Source organism: Pleurodeles waltl, chromosome 5 (assembly GCF_031143425.1).
Source record: "Pleurodeles waltl isolate 20211129_DDA chromosome 5, aPleWal1.hap1.20221129, whole genome shotgun sequence".
NCBI classification, from domain to species: Eukaryota; Metazoa; Chordata; class Amphibia; order Caudata; family Salamandridae; genus Pleurodeles; species Pleurodeles waltl.
Genome location: NC_090444.1, coordinates 578,864,256 through 578,887,271, shown reverse-complemented (window position 1 = coordinate 578,887,271; position 23,016 = coordinate 578,864,256). Strand labels below are relative to the sequence as shown.

The 23,016-nt window shown below is 43.5% G+C and overlaps 1 protein-coding gene across 1 annotated transcript in view; it reads right to left on the bottom strand.

Annotated features, from left to right (window-relative positions):
• The window catches only part of RYR2 (ryanodine receptor 2), a 2,714,825-nt gene that overhangs the window by 1,556,312 nt on the left and 1,135,497 nt on the right, over positions 1-23,016 (bottom strand). The window contains exon 19 of the mRNA XM_069234403.1: positions 15,943-16,184. Within this exon, the coding sequence (XP_069090504.1) occupies positions 15,943-16,184 (242 nt within the window). The remainder of the gene's footprint in view (positions 1-15,942; positions 16,185-23,016) is intronic.

Here is a 23,016-nt window from a genome sequence, read left to right as displayed (position 1 = left end):
TATACTGATAGTCTTAATGGCCTGGGAGAGAGGGTAGCGAGGCACACTTACATGTCAATAGGTTGTTTCCCTGATTTACCCCCTACTGATGTCTGGAGCCAGGGCTGTGCTGAAAGGGGATGTGTTACACTTGAAAGGGTCTCTTTGAAGTCACACCCTGAACAAAGCCATTTTTGGAGTATAAGTAGAGGGGCTGTGACCACATCATTTTTAGAGCACTTTTGGAACTGGGGCTGAACCTCTGCCAGAAGGACTGTTGAGCTGCTCAAAGGAATCATCTGGACTGCTCTTCTTTTGCTGCCCTGTTGTCTGCTGGGTGACATAAAGGACTCACCAGATTGCTTTTCTGCTTGTCGCCCTGCTGCCAGCTGCTCCCTGACTTTGGTTTCCCTAGACACTTCTGGTGTTGTCAGGAGGAATTGCCATTGGGACTACTTGCTTTTTTGTGCCAACCTGCTTGCCAGTGGGAGAAACCGCCAAGCTGCCCAAGGAGACCAGTATGCTGTCATGCTGCATAGCTTTCTTGCTTTGTGACCAAGTGTGTTCCAGGGGACCTTATCATGGGGTGAGCATTTTTTTCTGACTCCTGTGTGCTTAAACCAGGGCATTAGTGAGCGCTTTAGATTGTCCATTCACTTTCTAATTCCTAGCACCTTATGAGCACTTTATAGGCTGCCCTAGGGCATGAAGAGTACTCAAACTGGTTAAGGAGTGTGTGAGGAGCACTTCATTCCCTATTAGCGGAGTGGGAGCACTTTATATTTTCCCTTCGTTTTTGGGCACCAGTGCATGCTGCGCACTGGATGTCATGAAGGAAGCGCACACTGACTTGCGCCTTGGCTCTTCCCCAAGCAAGTGGTGGGAGCACTGCTTTTTTTCCTTCTAGACAACTGTCACACTGTGAGATCCCCCGCAGTCAGACTCAGCGCTAAACTACAAAGCTCTCCAGGGGCAGCCGTGACTCAGGAGAAACCAGTTGGCCCGATCGTACGGCTGTGTAAGTCACAACTGCCATTTAGCCGCCGTGCTCACTGTTCCCATGTGAAACTCCTTGACATGCCATCCTTACAACCAAGGAAAGGGCAGTCCAGGCTGCAGAGGCTCCTCCGCCTGGCTCCAGACCAGCCAGGGTGCTGGCCTTCCAGGACAGATCAGACCGCCTGAGACTGGCCCAATCATGTTGACAGTCCATTGGGTGAGTGTGCCCTACAGGAGTAGGATAGCCATCTTGCGCTACCTTCACGGGCAGCACTGCTTCCTGCTGTCAAGAGGAAGCAACCTGCTAACCACAAAAGGCCCCAGGTGTGCTAAAATGGGGTAGGTGTGTTTCAGGCCCCTACTTTCAAAAGCTCATTGTTTCATTGGAAATGTGGCTCAGTATTGCAGGGCGGATCCTCAGCGGAGGCCCCATTCGCCACTGGGAAGTGACTTTATGTTACATTTCAGGGGCTTGCTATAATTTTCGCATTAGAGGTGGTAGGTACGCAGGAACTCCTGTGCCCTAGCTTTGTATACCAAAGTACAATGGTCACTCAGGCTCCCTAAAAACTACTGTAACGCTGCTGATAGGAGCGCAGGGCTCCCTGTGCTAATGCGGGCTTGCCATTTCTGATCTGTTCATGGTGACATTTTTGGGAGTTAGGCATTTGTGGTGATCCCTTATGTTTTTAAGTATTTTGTGCAAACCAAACTGCTGCATTGTTGGCGTAAATACTCACTGGTATATGTTGTGTTTCCTTGCATTGGTCAGGATAGCAAATTTGATATAAGTGCAGTACAGTATACATAGTATTTATGATTCACATCATGGTGATCTATGTTTTATGTACAATATACACTATATATATTTTTATATACTTCTGTGTGGAGTCTCTTTTGTGGTGTCTTTACTGTTCACTAGTGTGAGTGTGTAGTGCAAAAACTTTACACATTGCCTCTGTGGATTAACATAACTGCTGTGCACCAAGCACCCAGGGGGTAACCACAGCTTATTGTTGGTGTGTAACTTACTTACCCTGTCTAAGACTGTGGTCCCTACTTCAACAGGGTGCATTTCCCTAACAACTAGAGACCCAACTTCTAATAATGGACATAAAGTTTATTTGACTAAATTGCAGTATTGTAGGGCAGAAGTTTTGTATCTAGGTCACCAGATTGACAAAGGTGTAAGGATAGTGTCCAAAAAAAGATTCTCAGCATTTTTTTAAATGAATGCCTCAACCACTCAGAAAGAAGTCAGGATGTTCCTGGGAATTGTTAGTTATTGCTATCAGTGGATTCCAAACGTTTTCCTTTAGGCCAAGCCTTTCCAGAGGCTGACACACGAAAATGTGCCTTCACAGAGCTGAGAGAAAATCTCTGTTGTGCCCCTGCTCTGAGAATGATTATTATAAATGTTTGTCTTTGTTCTGCTGTGAGAGAGAGACATACACTCTCTCAGTTTTGACTCAGCTGCTTGGAAACACAAACAAACCTTTGGCTTATGTTTTTTGTCCCTCTTGATCGTGTGTCTTCAGCTTTGCCTTGCTGTTTAAAGGCTGTTGCTGTAGTGAGCATCAGCACAGAACAGTGCAAAGGCATTATTATGGGTCATCTTTTGAACTTTTTTGTACCCCATTCAGTGGAAATTCTGTAACTCAAGCCAAACCCAAGATCTGACTAGAGCTCATTTGACCAAATATGAGTAAACAATTCTTTCCACCCCCTAACGTGAATTTAAAGCATTGCACTGTGTTGAATCCTGCCAATTTAATACCTGCTCCTGTAGAAATTATAAATGATTGAACTGATGAGGTTGAGCATGATCATCTCAATGTTACTGAATTAAGCACCAAGCCAAGACCTGACTTTTGAGATGTTCTCCTTGCTGAAAATTATTAGGTCATGTTTGTTGATGGCTCCTGTTTAAAAAACAAAGACGGGATCCCGAGAACTGGTTCTGCAGTTTGCACAGTCTCAGGTGAGATCAAAGCCTCCTAGCTTGAAGGAGTCTTTTCTGCCCTAGTAGCTGAATTATTTGCCCTTACCAGAGCATGCTGTGTTTCTTCACAGCTGAAAGTGACAATTTTCACTGACAGTCAATGTGGCTTTCTGTCGTTCAAGACTTCAGTCAGTTGTGGTCCCAGAAAGGCTTTATGACCTATTCTGGCTCACCCATCAGGAACGGGGATAAAGATTACAACTTGTTGAATGCATTACAATTTCTTGCTCAAATTGTGGTTGTGAAGTGCTCTGCACACCGCAAGACCACTGATTATGTACCACTAGGAAATAAGTATGCAGATGAAGTGGCAAGGTATTGCGCCTTAAGCTGTATTTTCTTTAATCAAGAATGATGCAATGAATCAAGTGATGAGACAAGTCAAAATTTCCTGTTAACAGCTGTTGAAACATGGGAGGAAGTTAAAAGATTGTAGGAAGAAGTAACAGAGGAAGAACAGCAGGGTTGGATAATGACTAGATGAGTTAAATGAAATGAAGGTGATATTTGGGTCCAAGTGATGGGAGAGCTGTGTTACCAATCAGTCTGTTACCACCCATGGCTAGACACTATCATGGATAGACTCATGTAAGTCGTGATGCAATGATTAGGACTTTTAGGCAGACATGGTTTAATTCAAGATTCAGATTTATAGCAGATGCCGTGTGTCACAGGTGTGTTGTATGCTAGCAGAAGAATGTAGGGAAACATGCAGTAGTCACACTGAGTCAGCAGTAAATGGAGTTGGACTTTATTGAGCTACTCGGATGAAACAGTCGGAAATATATCTTGGTCATTGTCTGTGTTTTCTCTTATTGGGTTGAAGCTTACCTGGCCCCACAGTAGCAAAGCTGTTTCTTAGAGAGTTCATTCCATGTTTTGGAATAATGACTTCTCTAGGGTCAGGCCAAGAGACACACTTCAGTAGTGAAGTCCTGAAATTATGACGAGCAAAAACTACATAACAGTTACAGACCTGAGGCTTCTGGATTAGTGGAGTAGGTTAACAGAACTCTGAAGTCAATACTTGCAAAAGTATGTGTATCCACCTCTTTGAAATGGCCAGACACATTGCCCCTTGTTTTGACGAGTATGCACAGTACTCCTGACAGAAAGACTGGTTTGTCCCCCATTAAATCATCACGAGGAGAGCCATGAGTTTGCCAGCAGTGTCTGTGAATGTAATTGTAAATATTCCAGATGACTTTCTACTGGATTATTGCAAAGGCCTAGCTGACTTTTTTCATTCTGTGTCTCATGAGGGTGGAGAAGCTACCATACAGCCACAGCAGGAGCTCTGCTAAGACCTGTGTCTAGGCAACTGGGTCATGGTTAAGAAGTATGTGAGAAATTCCTGCTTAGAACCACATTAGAAGGTGCCCCACAGGGTAGTGTTGGCCACTATGACAGCTGTTAAGGGTACTGCTCTCCCTAACTGGGTACATGCGAGCCATACTCGCAAATTTCCAGGGTCCTATGTAGTACCTGTCCCAGAAGGATAGATTACAATGAGACAGAGGGATAAGGTTAGTCAAGCTGTTGGGGATGGACAAGTGGCAGATATAGCACAATTGTGTTCTGAGGGGGTGTGAGTCAGTCAATAGTAGTGGTTGGTATAGAAGGGTTGAGCGAGAATCCGTTAGCTCGGCAAAGCTCAGATTCTAACCAGTGACAATTGGCCAAGTGAGCAAATTGTGCTACCTGTACAAGTACCCCCAATGATTGCTGAAACAACTGAGGAGTTGAGTCAAAGTGGCAATTATGCTGAGGGTCAAGAAATTTGGAGATCTAAGAGAAGAAGAGTACCCAGTCAAAAGTATTCAGCACCTGAATGGACATACTTTGCAGCAAATTAATGGGAAAAGGAGTTTACAACCTTTTGTTTTAACAATACTAATCTAGTTCAACATTCTTAAATTGTGATTGTGGTGGAGTTGTACCGCTTGATGAACAAAGACATTATATCCAGGAAGTAATTATTAGTGACTACAAGTTGTACTTTTATTAGAGATATCTGAACTTCTATTAGAGGTTTTTTGAACATTCGCTAGAGAAACACTTGATACATTTTCTAGGAGATTAAGAAAACCTTTTATGAAATAATTTGAACTCTTGCATAAGAAACTATTTTCGATATTACCTTGTCTAAAAAATAATAAAAGACTGAAAGAGGCAGTTGATATTTTTGCTGCCACAATTTGCGTTTTATATTTCTGTAATTTGGATTTTTGAATTTGGGATTATGGTCTGAAATGAGAGAACTCATGGACTCTAGTGGAAACAAAAAGATTAAGTCTAGGTATGTGTAAGATTGTTAGCTGTGGCAGCCATAATGATTATATTATTACTCATTGGATTAAGGTCACCAACATCTAGTGATTTGGAAAACGTTAAATCCACAAGTATCCTGAGTTTTGCAAGCCAAATAGCAAATCAAAAGTCTTTCCTTAGTGAGAAAGAATTACTTGCAGGTGGATCCAGAAGTGATTTGTCTACAACAAATTATTAAATGACAGGCCTTGAAAAATCATAAAAATGTTACTAGGCCTGCAGGTCAGTAACTTGAATAATCTACTCGACCTAATTGTAATGTACTTGACCCGTAAATGGGTCTCAAAATGTGTGATTCTAGCCAAATATTTTAGTTTACAGTCACCTTTTTCTTCATTCTCACATCTGAGTGCACCTGAGAAATATGTGAGCCCACATAAAGGGGACATATGGTCCATGACTTGCTTCTTAATTTACTAATAACATTGCCATCAGGGCAGGACTGCTTCTCAGTTTATGTTTAAACCTCACTTTTAATATATATTTATATATTACCAACACATGATGTGGTAGCACACTGTCATTTACAGACAGTAAACTTCCAAGAAATGTCCAAATACCTTTCCATTATCTTGTAGCTTTACTGATAAAAACTATATAGTGTATTAACATTAATCTGTGAAAACTGGGTTTCAGAAAACATTTGAACATCACCAAGTAAAGGGTTCTAATGTGTATTCATTGTATTAAAATATTTTTTCATTTTTCATCTGTGTGATGAAAAATGAAACAGAAAATGGGCTTTCATAACTACTGAAATATATTCAGAAATATTTGTACAGTTGCCTTAGTTATTTAAATGGTGTGTGTTAGGAAATACCTGGCACTCTAGAGCCTTTCATTTCACACTCTTTGTGCAGCAGGTCAAATAAGTCACCATCCCGGAACTCTGCAGTCAGTAGCAAAATTAATTGTAAGAAGCCAAACTGACTTTTGACCTTGGTCTCTGAACATAGAGCAAATGTGACAAGATAAGAACAAGATTTAAAGGCCTTTTTATTGCTCTTTCATTTTTTAACTGAACAGAATGCCTGTTCTTTGTCAACTGCTAGAAGGGGCAAGTAGGTCTCAAAATAGCTCAACCTGGTTAAATATGACTCGCCATAGCAAGTGGGCGAGTAGATTTTTCAAGGCCTGAATGAGTATATGAATGCCATGAAAGTTAGAAATGATGTGTTCACCTAGTTGCCTTCATCAATTAGTGAGGGAATCATTAATTGTAGTTGCCCCTAAACCTGTAGCTAGCACTTTTATATCAGCAGGCATATTATCAATATTATTATACAAATTATGATCTTTTTTTCTCAATTGCCCCAGTCATGAAACACTTGAGCAGCATTGCTAAGGTGAAAAACATTGATACAGTGGAAGGATTCTTTGAACCAACAATAACTTTTGGTACAGTCTATGCCCATAGAAACAATGTGACCTGTATTCTTAACCCAGGAGAAAAATAATTTAGAAGACCAGTTGAAGGTAGAAGATGAAAATGGAAGCTAGGATAGAAAAAGAAGTAGTGCTACAAAGCTGGGGAAAAGAAGAAACTCATTCATACTGTCAACACCAGGGCAGTGCGCGCTCTATTGGCGACTAGAATGCAAAAACCCAGCACTCTCAAAACAATGTAATTTATGCATTGTGCTGATATGTTGTTGTTTAACCTTTTGCATTGCAGAGTTCAATCCTGAAGACTTATTTTTAATGTGCTTACAAATGCTGTTCATTTGCAATGTATTGCTGCAGGTTTTTAGAGTGTGTTAGGGTGTGGTCCCTTTCCAGGGCCTTCTAGAGACTTTTCCTACAACATGCCTGGGTGTGGTTGTGGGCTGGGCCAAGACTCTATAAAAAGGAGCCAGCCCAGCTCCAGGTGCTCACTATTCAGAGGTCCCGGTGCAGAGCAGCAGCTACTTCCTGAGCTCCTGTCCCGGTGGCCTATTTGATCTTCCAGACATCTGACTTTCATTCTTCATTTGGAGATCCTTGTTCTGGGCGGTAAGACGGTGGTTGGGCTGGCCTCCTGACGCCGTTATCGAGAACTCTCATGTTCTTGGGCCTAATTCTTTTATGATTTGACAGAGTACTTTGGGTGTGTGAAATATGCGCGTGAGTGTTTGTGACATTTGCAGGGTGACTTGCGAATCGGCAAGATGCATGATTCGTTTCATGATAATTTAATCTTGTTAATTATTGCACGCTATCATTTCTTGACATTTACATGGTGGCTTAAGAATCGGCAAGATGCGCGATTCGTTTTATGGTGTTTTAACTTTGTTGTTCATTGCGCGCTACCATTTCTTGACATTTACATAGTGGCTTAAGAATCGGCAAAAGACGCGCGATTCGTTTCATTGTACTTTGATCTTGTTATTCATTGTGAGCTGGTATTTCTTGGCATTTACATCGTGGTTTACGAATCGGCAAGACGCACAATTCTCTCCTCGAGTTTAATTCATGTTGTTTATTGTATGCCATTATTCTAAGATATTTATCATGTAATATTCGAGTTGACAAGTTATGTGATTTGTTTTTCCTGAATCCATATTGTGTTATTCATGGTGCATAATCCTTTTATGGTGTTTAATATATATATATATATATATATATATATATATATATATATATATATAATTCTACAATATATGCGCAATTTGTGTTGAAACATTTTAAGAGTACACAGAAGATCAGAGTGTCTAGATGCAATATTTTATGGTCCTAGTATGCATTCTCAAAAAAGGATTTATATGACTGGTTTAAAATTTAGTCAGAACGTTTTTCTGATTCTCATGTAAAGGAAAGTACTTGAATAAGAAAGTTTTCATTTAATCCATCTTGATTCCCTTACAGGTATCCGGCCATCTTGAAACTTAGTCATTTTAAACTTCATTCTTAGATTGTTCATGTTTTCAGAATGACTATGCTTAGATTCATAGTCTAGTATTGATTTCAGGAGATATAGGGGGTCATTCTGACCCTGGCGGGCCAACGACCGCAGAAGCACCGCCAACAGGCTGGCGGTGCTTCCTGGCCAATTCTGACCGCGGCGGTAAAGCCGCGGTCAGAAAAGGGAAACCGGCGGTTTCCTGCCGGTTTTCCCCTGGCCATAGGAATCCTCCATGGCGGCGCTGCAAGCAGCGCTGCCATGGGGATTCCGACCCCCTTCCCGCCATCCTGTTCCTGGCATTTCTTACCGCCAGGAACAGGATGGCGGGAACGGGTGTCGTGGGGCCCCTGGGGGCCCCTGCACTGCCCATGCCACTGGCATGGGCAGTGCAGGGGCCCCCTAACAGGGCCCCATAATGATTTTCAGTGTCTGCTTAGCAGACACTGAAAATCGCAACGGGTGCCACTGCACCCGTCGCACCCCAGCAACGATGAAGCCGGCTCCGAATGGGTCTTTCCCGCTGGGCGGGCGGGCGGCCTTTTGGTGGTCGCCCGCCCGCCCAGCGGGAAAGTCAGAATGACCGCCGCGGTCATTTGACCGCGGTGCGTTCTTCTGGCGGGGGAACTTTGGCGGGCGGCCTCCGCCGCCCGCCGAAGTTGGAATGACCCCCATAATTTTCATATTGTGTGTTCTAACCTTTTTCTTACTACAGGTCTCCTTCCCAGTTGTTTCCCTTCCTAATCCCCTCTTCCCCTCTTGAACTCTCTTAGCCTCTGTGATTTATCTATCTGAGTCTTGGAGCTGTTCAGTGGTGGACGTGTTGGGAACGTGCGCAGACCCCGAGGATCTGGTGACTCTGACACATTAGCAGGGTGTCAAGGATCCCTTACCTTAGATTGGCAACATGTAGGGAAGTTGTGTGTATAGACCTAAATTGAAAACTGACACAATTGCAGTAGGGCCTAGTGAATGTAGACATGTGTTTTTGTTTAAAAAGTGTTTGGACTTTTATGTAAGCTGGACAAGGCTCTGCTATACCAGATGTGGAAAACATGTCTATTACAATCTGCTGAAAGGCTGGTATGGTACTTGTTATCTAGGAGCACTCCTTCCAAAGATTTATCATGAGAAGCATTTCAAAGATCCTGCCTGGGATGAAAAATCAAACACCAGAGTTGAAAGAGGTTCCAGTGCTTCAGAGATAGTAGGGGATATTTTTGGTGGCATAATTCCATCTGTGGGAGTGATCTTGAATGATCACAAGCTAAAGAAATTGTCAACAATTGTAGATGAGCTTTCCAAAGATACGGCAGGTACCTTCTTGTTAGTAGATATAGAAATGGTTGCCATGTCTTGTGTAACCATCCTTCTTGCAAAAGAGGGTGGAGTTTGCACAATATTGCAAGTTCAACAGTGCTGCAGCTACATACCTGACAATAGTAGGGAGCTGAAAAATAATATTGTGAATTTAACAGACCTGAAAAAGGACCTGAAGGAGTTAGAAGCAAAAGGTTCCTGGGAAGCAATGGGTAGTAGTTTTTCGGCCGCTGGAAGGTGGTTTGGAAGTTTAGGAAAAGGACTTGTTGGTACTATCCTAAAACCTATATTGATAATTGCCTTGTCTGCCTTTGTTGCAGTGGTCTCTATAAATTGATGAAGATGCTGAAAGATATGAGAACAAGCAGAGGAGAAAGAGAAGAGGAGTTTAAAATGGAGACTAAATGATGCATATACTACAGTGACATTAAGCAGTTAGAAGAATCCAGAAGATTTGTCTGGAATGACATCTTAAATTTTGAGCTGTCTTTTTCAGAATGAGAGAATGAAAGTTGATATGATGGCTTGATTTGCCATCAGAAGGGGGACTGGTGTAGCAGAAATTTTAGTACTGTACCTGACACTACATCTATACTGACAACGTTTGTATTTTGTTAATTAAAGCAATAATAGTTTAGTTGTAAAGTACTGCACTGAAAGTCACATTAATGTGCATTCATTGTAAAATGGGCCATTGTAAAGCATGTGGTATAGCGTTTAAATTTCATGTTTAATCAATTAAGTCTACTTGCTCCTTGTAGCCTGCTCATGAAATTCACTCCATTTTGAATTCTTTCTTAAAACCTAACATGATAGAGGTGCCCCCACTTCACAGGCATGCTGTGAGCAGCTGGCCAATTATTTCCTTGGGAAGGTCAAACTCATATATGACTCTGTCAGGGCTGGCTGAACATCCTGCTAAGCATACAGATAGGGCTTTTACTGAAAAGTAGGGAAAAATGGTTGCATCACTAAATAGTGACGACATGCTGACAATAGCGAGCTCAGTAAAGTCTGGATCGCCTTTGGATCTGACCCCCATAGATATTCTGTTGAAAGGAGGAAACACCAATGCATCAGTCTTAATGGATATGTACCATCTATCTCTGAAAAGGGCTGTGTTCCGTCTGCAAGGAAACATGCGATCATACGTCTGTTATTAAAGAATCCATCTCTGGACCCCGATTGGGTGGAAAATTATATGCCCATTTCCTTACTTCCTGGGGTCAGTAAAATTCTGGAAAAGTCAATTATTTGCCAGTTTTCTGGAGACCAACAATTTACTTCACAGAACGCAAACGGTTTTTGTTCTGGTTGCAGTACAGAATCAGCACAGAAGACCTCAAAAAGGTATTGGATCAGGGAGGATCTGCTGTGCTTGTTCTTCATGACTTGAGCACAACCTTTGACACAATCTCACATCCAGTTTTAGGTTATAAACTACAAGAGGTTGGGGTGACGGGTAAGGCATTAAAGTGTCTGGCCTCTTTTCTAGAGAATAGGAGTTTTCAGGTGAGCGAGGGGACTTTTCTCTCAGAGACAAATCAGCTTAATTGCAAAGTGCCCCAGGGCTCTTCACTGAGCCCTAAGCTCTTTAATGTGTACCTCTGCCTTTTATTTTCTACAATGCAGGTTTCACCATGGTGTCTTATGCAGATACTCTCCTTGTCACCAAACATGGACTTAACATCGGAAAGCCTCACCTCCCATCTAGAAGAGGTGTCCAGTTAGATGACAACGAGCTGCCTTAAGTTAAACAGGGAAAAAAACAGAGGTTATGGTGATCTGAATAACCCTCGCTATGGATCCAACTTAGTTGGCCCCGTGTCTAGGAGAGCAGCTCCTCGCTAAGCCTGAGATAAAGAGTTTGGGTGTTATATTAGATAAAGATCTGCTAATGGCCTTGCAGGCAAGGAGAGTAGCAGGACCATACTTTGGCCTTCTCAGGGCCCTTAGAAAGACACTTTAGTGGCTCCCTTTGGAATCTAGAAGGATAGCACTTCAATATCTTGTACTGTCTCCCCTTGATAATGGCAACTCTCTCTCTCTCTCCTTCTTTTGTCATCAAAAAGCTACAGGTTATTCAGAATGCGATGTTGCGGATACTACCGGGCCTCTCTAAGTTTCAATCAGCTTGCCTGGCTCTTGCCAAGCTGCATTAGTTGCTGATAGAAAAAAAGGTCACATTCAAAAGCCTTTGCATTGCCAACAGAGCTAAATACTCATCCGGTCCTCACATCCTTCGGCATCTTGCCCTTCCTTATAGGGCTTCTAGAGCTCTGAGATCGAATGACGTCTCCCTGTTAGCTACTCTCAGAATTAAGAGAGCAAGAGGAGGTGGTCATTGTTTTACTTTTTTGGTGCCCAGACTCTGGAATGCGCTCCCCACTCACCTTAGGAACAGTAGAAATCTCCTAAGTTTTAGGAAACAACTTAAGACCTATTTTTTAAACTAATATTCCAGTCTCCTCACTAGTTCTGTTAGCGCTGAGAAGCCCAGTTTGGGGAGCCATGCACTCTACTTTTACTACTACTACTACTGCTAATAATAATAATAATAATAATAATAATAATAATTGTTGTTATATTTCATATTGTTAATTAATACACTGTACTAAAATTATAATGATTTTCAAGAGAGAAATGTTTAAAATGTAACATGCAAAGGTTGGAGATTGTAGTTCTTCACCACACTCAATTAAACGTATTGACAAAGTTATTTCATTTTAAATCTACTGTAACATGAACACTGACAAAGCTTATTAATGTTGAATTCTTAATTTTTAATGTTAAATGTGCCTTATTAGCATAAATGAATGTGCTGTTTTAATTCATTTTGCTTAGCCTAAGTGAGGCCTGCTAGGCTCTGCTTCCTGACTGTGCATAAAATGTTTAGCCATTCTTGCTAATGTGAACTTTCCTTTCAGACTTGGTTCTCATGAGAATGCTAACTTTGTAATAGATGTTTTATTGTTTTACACATAGGGGGTGATTCTGACCGCGGCGGACGGCGGTCGCCGCCCGCCACGCGGTTCCCGCCGAAAGACCGCGGCGGTCATTCTGGCTTTCCCACTGGGCTGGCGGGCGATCGCCGAAAGTCCGCCCGCCAGCCCAGCGGGAAACACCCTTCCCACGAGGACGCCGGCTCAGAATTGAGCCGGCGGTGTGGGAAGGTGCGACGGGTGCAGTTGCACCCGTCGCGAATTTCAGTGTCTGCTAGGCAGACACTGAAATTCTTTTTGGGGCCCTCTTACGGGGGCCCCTGCAGTGCCCATGCCATTGGCATGGGCACTGCAGGGGCCCCCAGGGGCCCCGCGGCACCCCCTACCGCCATCCTGTTCCCGGCGGGAGAACCGCCAGGAACTGGATGGCAGTAGGGGGTGTCAGAATCCCCATGGCGGCGGAGCGCACTCTGCCGCCATGGAGGATTCTCAAGGGCAGCGGAAAGTCGGCGGGACACCGCCGACTTTCCGTTTCTGGCCTCGGCTGAACCGCCGCGGTCAGAATGCCCAGCGGTGCACCGCCAGCCTGTTGGCGGTGCTACCGCCGACCTCCGCCATGGCGGTAATTACCGCCAGGGTCAGAATGACCCCCATAGTGAGCTGAGAAACTAACCTTGAACACAGTACATTCAGGAACTGTGGAATGGATTATGTTTCAACCCACATGGATGAGCTATAATGGAATGTTTTCTACATGTAGCTAATGGGAACTTTTGGTGATGTTGCAGTCTGTCGCATGACCGATTTCCATTGGACAATAACACCTCTTCATCATGTGGAGTGATGGATGAAAGATTCACTTTGCACTATGAACTTTAATATACTGTTCCCACTTGGATCAGTGACAGTTTCTCTCCAGACCCTACTGCAGCAGCCCCGCTCCATCCTATCTTTCTGTCTGAGCCCCCTGGACTCTGAGGTGTAGTACTCTCTACTCTTGCTCCTTTGAAATGCCTTGCTGAGACTTACAAGATTTTTCCCCTGATCCAGAGAAGACTCTTGGTTGAGCTTCTGAAATGCTGATGCCTTCCCTTTTCCTTTTACCTGCTTTATGCCAATCTGAGTTAGTACCCTAGATTTTCCTTTTCCCAAATTCTTTTTGCCTTTTAGTGTTTTGGCCTTATTGCCCACATGGGTTTAATTAATGTTAACATGGATTTGCCAATTCATAGTTTTACCCCTGCCCAGGTTACTAAATTGCTGAATCTAAATTGTAGAGTATAGACTGCTAAATGATTAACAGAATTAGACTGCGTTTGTTTCCTCCTGTTCAAATGTTCTTATTGCTGTTATGTGTAGCATTTATTGTGTGCTTAGTCTTTTTGATGTTACTTTGCTTGAACTTCTTTAGGAAGTTTGGACAACCTATAATGATTCTGTACATTTACAGACTTGTCTTGAGAATTATCAACATTAAACTGAGCCTTAATCTGTAATCGAAACCCTTGGACTTTATTTCAGGCTGGAGTTTCCTTGTATGGGCACTTTGGTCATACCTTCAATTTAATTTGATTTGCTGTGACATTTGATGCCTATTTCTCCACACACTTGTGCTAGGTGAATAGATTTATCAACCTCATCCAAAGCATAATCCTGAGAAAGATAGACAACGTATCGCCTCATTTGCTCCTCGCATCTTGTTCTCAACCTCAACGCAACTATAAACCAAGATACTGTTCCAGGAGGCCACAGCTGGTCCCTGTATGTTTTACGCTTCATGGCTGTCAGCCTGACTTTTCAGATTTGACCTGGTCCGGCATGACTGGATAGCCGTGGTTGGCACTTTACACCTTTTGGTCCTATTTCCCATAAAACTTTCAAATTCAATATCCGCAATTTTTATTAATTGTATTTTTTATTGTTTTTTTTTATATTTATTAAAAATCACTCTATTTTTCTAATCCTACTATGGGCTCCTTTTGAGGTGTGTTTTCACTATGTTACTGTTTGAAGTCCTGCACAATAATTTACACACTGCTTTTAAGTTAAGCCTGACGGTTCTGTGCCAAGTTACCAGGAGGTTGAGCATAGGTTAATATGGGGTTTGCTTGTGCCTTACCCTGATTACTGTGGTTACTCCATCCTATTCAAGCAACAACCCAATGTCCTACAGGTATCCTGCTGGGGAGCCAGGGCCCAATCAGAATCAGCCAGCAAGGACAATCTCCTCACTGACATTTAATGGACTTCTGCACTGGATAGTGGCTGAGCTTGGTGATTCGAACAGTTGGCAAGTTATTGCCACGCAGAACAGAGCATGATATTTTCATGGCATGCAAACCAGCTCTTCCCAGATGTTGTTGCTTGTCAGATCTTGCACTTGATCTGTTTTCCTGCCCAGAAACCAAAGACCATCTGCAACCTGTCCCCAAACAACTGTCTAGAATGCGACACAGAACAATCACTAGTGGCTGGGATTATTTCGAACATTTTTTCCATTACTTTCATTGATGGAAAGGCCTTTCAGGCACTCTGTCTCTCTGGCATTGACAGATGATCCGATTTGAAAGGGAGGGTGCTTTTTTTTTTTTTTTTTTAATTCTCTCACCACCCACAAAATAAAAATATATGGCCTACACTCTGTCCCTCTGAGGCTCGCTTATTTGGTAGTAGCAAAGTATGATAATGTCCTACAATCCAGTCCAGTACTCATCACTTGCTCTCTGTTGCAAAAACGAAATAGGGCTGAGAGTACTAGTTGGTACCCAAAGTGCAAGCTGCAGTGGCAATGTATCAGAGAAGCCTAACTCAGGTTTGTCCTTGTGTAGGAAGTCAGTCTTTTGAGCTGCAGTCACTTTGCCCCCATGAATCCACATCCACAAAACACATGGACTCCTAATACTGAATACCTATGTACATAGAGCATGCACATCACTGAAAGACCTAGATTATGAGCAAATTAATGGATTTTCCAAGACACTGTCAGCAGACACCTATCAGGTGGCTGCATTTTAAATTGCCTCTGCAACTGCAAGTTCATTAGCCACCAAAAACTGCCAGATTCCCAATAACTTGGTGAGTGAGCAGACAGCTCTCTCTATAAGGGGCGGAGGTGCACTTTGTGTGTGTGCTCCAGTACAGTAGGGTCTATTGTTCTGCTAGGGGACAGAACAAACCTCTGGAGAACTTCCAGCATACTCGAGGGAGCCAAGACCACTGGAAGAAAATAGACAGAAGTCCTGTAAATCAAATTAGGTTAGGAGGCAAAGCAGTCCATATAGCACAGAGAGCTTCATTCAATTACTCTGAAAGCTGTCAATTCATGTCTGCACACAGATCATCTCCACATTTTAGTTCTTCTCAACTACAGCATGCATTTGAAAATAATGTTTTTTCTACCAGACTTTCTAGAGAATGGTGTTTCAGGTGCATTTACACAGTACAGGCATTTTCTTAGAATCTTTGGTTAAAAAGATTTTGCTATTTTTTACCTGCCCACAGATGAAGGCCATCAAACCCGTAAGAGTAAAGATCATCACCAACGCCATTTCCTCCCCATTCTTCACCACCCACAGGATATGGCGAGTAACCTTCAGTTGAAGCCCAGCCAACCCTCAGGTGAGTTACTTCTGCTGTCACAAAGGGCTCCATGTGATCAACTATTAATTCGTAGTACCATTTCCGATATTGGGCAGAGCCTTCGCTGGTGCCAAGGAAGATATTGGGCCTCATACTAGAAATAAAAAAGAAAAGGGACATTAAACCACCATATGCAAATAGCAAAAGAAGCACATTTGTATCAAAACCACATTTTGCAGAATTTTTAGTAGTCGGTGACACACAAACAAAGCTTTACTTTAATTTCCTTCTTTTTTAGTTTTTTTTATCCTCTGTGATTTCTTGGGTGCTAACATCTGGCGCTGGAGACACTTTATAAAGCTAAACCATCATATGTAATCGACTCAACATTTTTCTTCCTGGTTGTGTAAATATCTGGCAGGTACTGCTTTACATAACATCTGTCCAGTTCTCAATGGGGTTGTTGGTGGTAGGTAAGTGACAGCATATTAGCAGGGATTGTTGGAAAGTGGGTTATGGTAATAGAAGAATGCACCTACCACTGGCAATAAGGCCACTGACACAAAATAGGGTCATTAAAGGTCTCAGTAAATTCTCCCCTTGCTCAACCCTTGGTAGCTGTAACCGAGCAGGCACGCCTAAGGAGCAAGAGTATAAAGCATTCAAAAACACCAATACAGCAAATAAATAAAACACAACACACAATACAAATCCCACACCAGCTTATAAAAATAGGTTATATTGTTATGAGTAAATAGACACCAAAACGACAAAAATCTAATGTAGGGAACAGGAGATATTAATTTTTTAAGAATAAACATTTATAGTGCTTAAAACACAAAGCGCCAAGTCAGGACATCTGGTCGCAGTAGACTGGGACAAAGTCAAAGTTTGGGGCCGACCGCGATGGAGCCTTAGCCAGATACACTAAGCGGGAGGCCTCGGTCAAAATTTTACCTTCACACTCGGAAATCTTTCTGGAGCTATTTCTTCCGAGGGCCCTCGCTGCTCTTCACCAGGCCAGATTCAGTGAGGGTTTGCCAACTTCACTTTCCTGGTCAAATCCTGGAAGCTTTGTAGCGGGATGAACTTGAAATCCAGGCTGGGTCGAGGTGAGGGTTCACCAGCTTAACTTCCCGGGTCGGGTTCCCTTGACTTCCTGAAGTCCTCCTTGCAGGTTCAAAGGGCTCAAAACACAACTCCAAGGGTCTGGAATCTCCTGGATGGTTCTTGGAAGGTTTGGATCACAATTCCCACAATGCATCTGGCCAAATCCTTAAAAGTCCCCTGGATGCACTCCAGGCTGAGGTCACTTGCTAGAGATAATGCAGGTGAAGCTCTGTTAACCTGTAACTGCAGGGAGTCCACTCCATAGTTCTTCTTGAAGCAAGGCACAGTCCCCAGGGCTGTACTACCAGATTGTGCAGCAGGTGCTCTTCACTCAGAAGTACAGGCCAAGGGTCCAGATCCAGATTTCCCCAGTACATTCATTCTTTCTCTAGTAGTTTCAGGCAGAACTGAAATGCTATGCACCTCTTTCATATTTATTCATAGCTCCTGGTCATCAGGAAAAAGGGGGCACCCTTGACCAATAAATTGCAGGGTGACACCAGGTGCATGCCCACTTCCTCCAGAGTGTAGCATATTCCTGTCCCAGAAAGCAGCATTGTTCCAAAATCCATGATGGTAGAAATGTCAGCAGAACAGTTAGAGCTAACTAAACCAACACCAACTGAGGCTCATTTCTATAGCTCTCCTCCCCCTGAAATCTGCAAATTCCTTCCTCAAGCCTGTATCTGACTGAGGGATACAGGGTGTGGGGGTAAATGGCCTGGCATACCCTGCGTGTCCTGCTCTCTTTTGAGGCTGGATGGTTTATTACCCCTCCCCCTGCTCTGGCATTCCTGTGCAGCTGCAGAGCTCCATTGAGCAGATAGCCTCTCCCCTGGACAGCCACTTTTCACCCAAACAAAGCACCTTGCTAATTCTGTTAGCACTGACCAATCAGTGGGGATCTCCAGAAGGCTGGATTTTGGCTTACAGAAAGAAAGAAAAGACTCAAAACTTATTTTCTGTACAAATTGCTGAAGTTATCAAAACAAATCTTTTAAGCCCTGGAATTACATTTCTTCATCTTTCCTAACAATATTTACAATCAAATACAATACTGCAATGTTGGCCTACGGAGTCCAGTATCTACAATGGGGGGGGAATTAAATTAGCAGTTTTCCCTCACCAGGGTTTATAAAACATCTTTTATAAATACCCTGCTTATAGTTACATGTCCATGCACCCCTGGGGCACTAGGAGAGACCCTGGGGGTACCTGGTATGCAAAATAGTGCAGATTATCACTTTTAAAGAACCTGTAGCAAAGTCGAATTGGGACACCATTTCCATTTAAATGCAGTCTGCATAGTCAGGCTGCAATTTTTTTTAAATGACAGAAAACCTCTAGCAGTGTCCACATGCAAAGGGAAGCAAGATTTCTAGGTCTCCAACTTCCATGTCCTATTATGTACTAGGGACTTGTAGACAGATTGTACCCACTTACCCTATAAGCCACCAGGGGCTTACAGGGTCTGTCAGGACAATTGTAAGGGTACCCTAATACCTAGTGTACTCTACTACATGAGTGTGTCTTTTAACATGGCACTGGCCAAACCTGATGATCTCTCGGATGATAGGGGGAGCTGGGTGGTGGGTCCTAGACAAATAGCAAAATACCATCACATACACAGATACTAAGAGTAGTCCACTCTAAAATTGAAATCCTCTGTGCAAGTAGCGTTCCTGGAGTTGCCGGACCAGTGGGTCAAGGGCTATAATGAAAAGAAAGGGTGACAATGGGCAGTCCTGACAAGTCCCCCTCGTCACCAAAAACATATGCAAGGGAGCCGTTTACCCTTAGCCGGGCTACAGGGTTAGATGATAGGAGCATGATTAGATCAAGAAAGTCACAGGGGGGTCCTAGGTCAGTCAAGGTTGCCTTCAGGAATGGCTATTCGAGCGAATCAAATGCCTTCCAGATGTCAAGAAGTGTGACAGCTGCAGGGAGAGTCGGGGAGATTTCGTTCAGGACAGCAAATATGGTGGTAGAGCAGTGCAGTACAAAACGTATCTGGATGGGAGATATGATGTGTTCCATCAGAAGAGGGTATCATAGTAGGACTCTTGCTCTAGGCAAGACTGCTGGTTTAAGGATGACAGTACTTATCTTTGTAGGCGACTACGCCAGTTCTACAACAAGTCGCAACTGTCGTCCCAACCTTCCCGGCTCACAAGCAGCACCTCACCAGAAACCCAAACAGTAAAAGGTGATTTGTGGCAGCCTGTAGCCTGTACGCATCGACTCAAAAGTGTGACATCTCAGGGAGTGTCGTGGTGAAACAGAGATTACCCCTTTCTCACATTAACAACATGACTCAATCAAACACAGGCAATGAAGAAGATGCAGTAAAGTTTCAATAGTTTTTATTTTAGCAAAACTGCAATCTGCGATAAGTTGCATGGGCTGCAATGATTAGGATAATGAACAGTGCAAGAAACAGCATGGTAAACACAAGAGTCATTAATGCAAAGACCCCTACCATCTTGCAATATCATGAAATGACATGCAGTGTGTAATATGTCCTAATACCCTAGCATGATAAACCTACCCTCTAACCTAAAGGAGAGCTAGGTATGTTAAACCTAATCTGACAATGCCATGTTCATGAGAAGAGCCTCCAACCATTGTTACCGTGGAATGAGGTCTCTAGCTCAGACTCCGGAGGGACACGAAGACTGGGTCAGCGTCAAGGCGACATGCAGCATCTATAGCAGCGATGGCATCCAGTCGGAATCCCTCTGACTATCAGTTTAAGTGGGGAGTATTTAAACAGATCTACTTGAACCCCTGACGTAGGTTTGTTCACAAACAATAGATAAGAAGGTGTGCTTGGGACGATAATTAATATAAAGAATTTCTTTGAAAGCATGAGGAGGGAAAGTACCTAAAGTGAAGACCTACAGTTTTTTTGTCTTTGTTGATTGATATTGACGCCTTAGCGCGGTGGCACTGATAACGCAAACTAAAACAGGGCCTAATTAAAAACAAGGCAGCCATATTAAAATATTTAATTAAATAAATGTGCTAAAACAGAGCAAGCTAAGAAGGGTAAAAGTCCCTGGGTGACGGGGGCACGAGCCTGCAAGCCAAAGGCCAGGCTAACTCCTGTTTCCCATTAAAACCAACTAAGATTCACTACAAGAGAGACATGTGGTAATGACCTTAGCTAGTACTTTGTTATCGTGATTGAGGAGGAAGAGTACGTACTTGAATATACATAAATATAACGGCTTGCCAGGTTTCACAAGCTAAGTGATCATGGCTTCTCGAAAGGTGGAGGGGAGGGTTTCAGTCTCAAGTGATTCTGCATATACTTTCAACAGGTGGGGGTCTAAATGTGATTGTGAGCTTTATAAAAGCTAACCGTAAGGCGATCAAGTCCTGGGGCCTTGGAATCATCCAGGGCATCAGTTGCTTGCACAATCTCTTCTTGTGTGATAGCGACCATCAGGAATTGCTGCTGTCCCTCCATCAACCATACCATTGCCACCTCCGCTAGGTACGCAGCGATCGCATTGGTATCATCTGCAGTTCACACAGTTTAGAGTTGTTGGTAGCATGCCAGGAATGTTTGGACAACACCAGTGCAATCCACTACAGTTGTTTCCTCATCAGTGAGGACGCTTGTCACATAGGTGCCATGGAGGTTAGGACGCAGTAACCAAGCTAATGTGCAGCCCTGTCTCTCTCCTTTGCCATTTTGCCACTTGTGTGCATATTTCTGAAAAAGGCTACCTCGTGCTTAGCTAAAACTCTAAATTCATTAAACAGAACTGAACGCCTATGTAGTTGGGTGTTTTGCACGTGCCCCATAGAGTCCAGATTAATGTCCCACAGTTCCCATCCTACTCGGGACAAGTCACTGCAAATGCTCTTGAAGACACCTGCGTGTTTGGCCATGCAGACTTCACAGATGTATGCCTTAAATGCCTCCCACAAAGTGGCATTCCCAGTGACAGATCCAGTGTTCAGTTCAAAGTATTTATTGATGGTATCCCGTAGTTTAGACCTAAAAACCGAGTCATGTAATGCGTTTTCAGGGAAACGCCATTGTCGAGTTGGTCCGCTCAGGCATGGAATGTTTAGAGTCATCTTAACTGGGGCATGGTCCTATAAGGTGCAGGGTAAATGCGTCACATCTACCAGCCACAAAAGCGCTCCTCGTGAAATGAACCAATAGTCTTTTCGGATACATCCACCAGGTGGAGCAGAGCAAATTGTGTAGTCTGTCATGTGGGAGTGATGAGTGCGTCTTGCATCTGTAGGCTGAAAAGTGCCTACTATGTCTTGAAAAACATGCAGAGCATGGGGTTTAGCATGAACAGTTGTGATGGTAGAGACTAGGGTAGAATAACATGGAATATTTCCCTGATGTTCCAAGTTAAACATGTCAATTTCAGCCCCTATTTGCCCTAGGTTGGGTCCCCATGTAGCACATTGAGTAGGATAGCATCAGGGTGTAGCATAGCAACATTGCAATGACCAAACAAAAAACTTTCTGTACAACTGTAAACCATCCCCCCACCCACACCACTGCAAAAAACAACTGGCGAATCCCAATCAAACAAACACATAATACTGTTCTGTAACTCAGCACGATGCGTTAGGAGTGTCGGTTTGTGGAAAGAAATCTGCACCATGGAGTGGCAGACAAACCTCCTGAATTGTTCAGCATGCCCAGTGACATGAAGTCTGTTCAATGGAGGTCCACTGAGGTTCAGTTAGTTCCATTCCATAAAGTGGTTCATGGGTGGCTGCCATAGCAGCAATGGTAGGTGATTTGTTGAGAGTGGTGCGATGTGAAGATCTGTCTCATCCACGGTGCTGCCTGCAAAATTGGGCAGCATCTGCTGGGGTGTTGAAAATTCACTGTTGACCATTGACCTCCACACGGATGCATGCTGCGTAGAGCATGCTGCACTTGAGACCCTGCTTCTGGGGAATATTTTTCACATCTGAGAATTTATGCTGTGTCTCCTGCATAGCAAGCGTGAAATCAGGAAACAGGGACAATGTTGAGCTCTGATATTGGAGGGGCTGTGCTCCCGGGGCAGGTGCAACACTGTGTCCCTGTCCCTACAGTAAGCCTGCTATGATCGGAGGGGTTTGGTGCACCAGGAGGAGGATGTGGGCCCAGTGACCTATAAGCTCTCTCTACTACAAATGTGTCAACAAAATAATACCTGCTGAAGAGTTCTGTGAGCATTTTTTCAACTAACACGTCAGGATGACCAATATTCATGGATTCGGCTACCCCCAGAATCTGCAGGTTAATATGACGAGATTGCACCTCCAATTCCTCAATTTTGGCCACTATCGACTTGAGTAAGGGCTCTGACTTTTCCAGAGGCTCAATGACATTGGTGGAGTCATCTTCCATCTCAGTGATTCTGCATTCTGCTCCTTTGAGGCACACAGTGTAGTGTTCTATACTTTTGCCCATATGGCCTAAGCGGCTGTTAAGGGTGTCAAATAAGGCGTTGATCGATCTGAAGCTGGTGGGTAGTTCTGCCATTATGGCAACTGCGCCATACAGGGACAGCACAGCAGGATCATCGGGAGCAGTCTCCTCTATATCAGGAAAGGAATGCTGGTGCCTCAGACCCTTGGACTGGTCAAACGAGTTCCTTTTGTTTAGGGTCCCCAGACCCCATGGTGCCCACTACAGTGGTAGTCCATCAATGAACCTGTGGGTGAAATGTGGGAGTTGGGCTCTCATTAGGTAACAGAAAGGGGTTGCTGCGGCAGGATCCAATTTAGCAGCTGCCAGCTTCAGGCATTTATCATTGGAAGCTTGAGAGGAATGTCATGGGAGTGCTGTAACATGATGTCCGGGCCTCTACTGTCTCGATGGCAATTATGTAGTAGCAAACCCC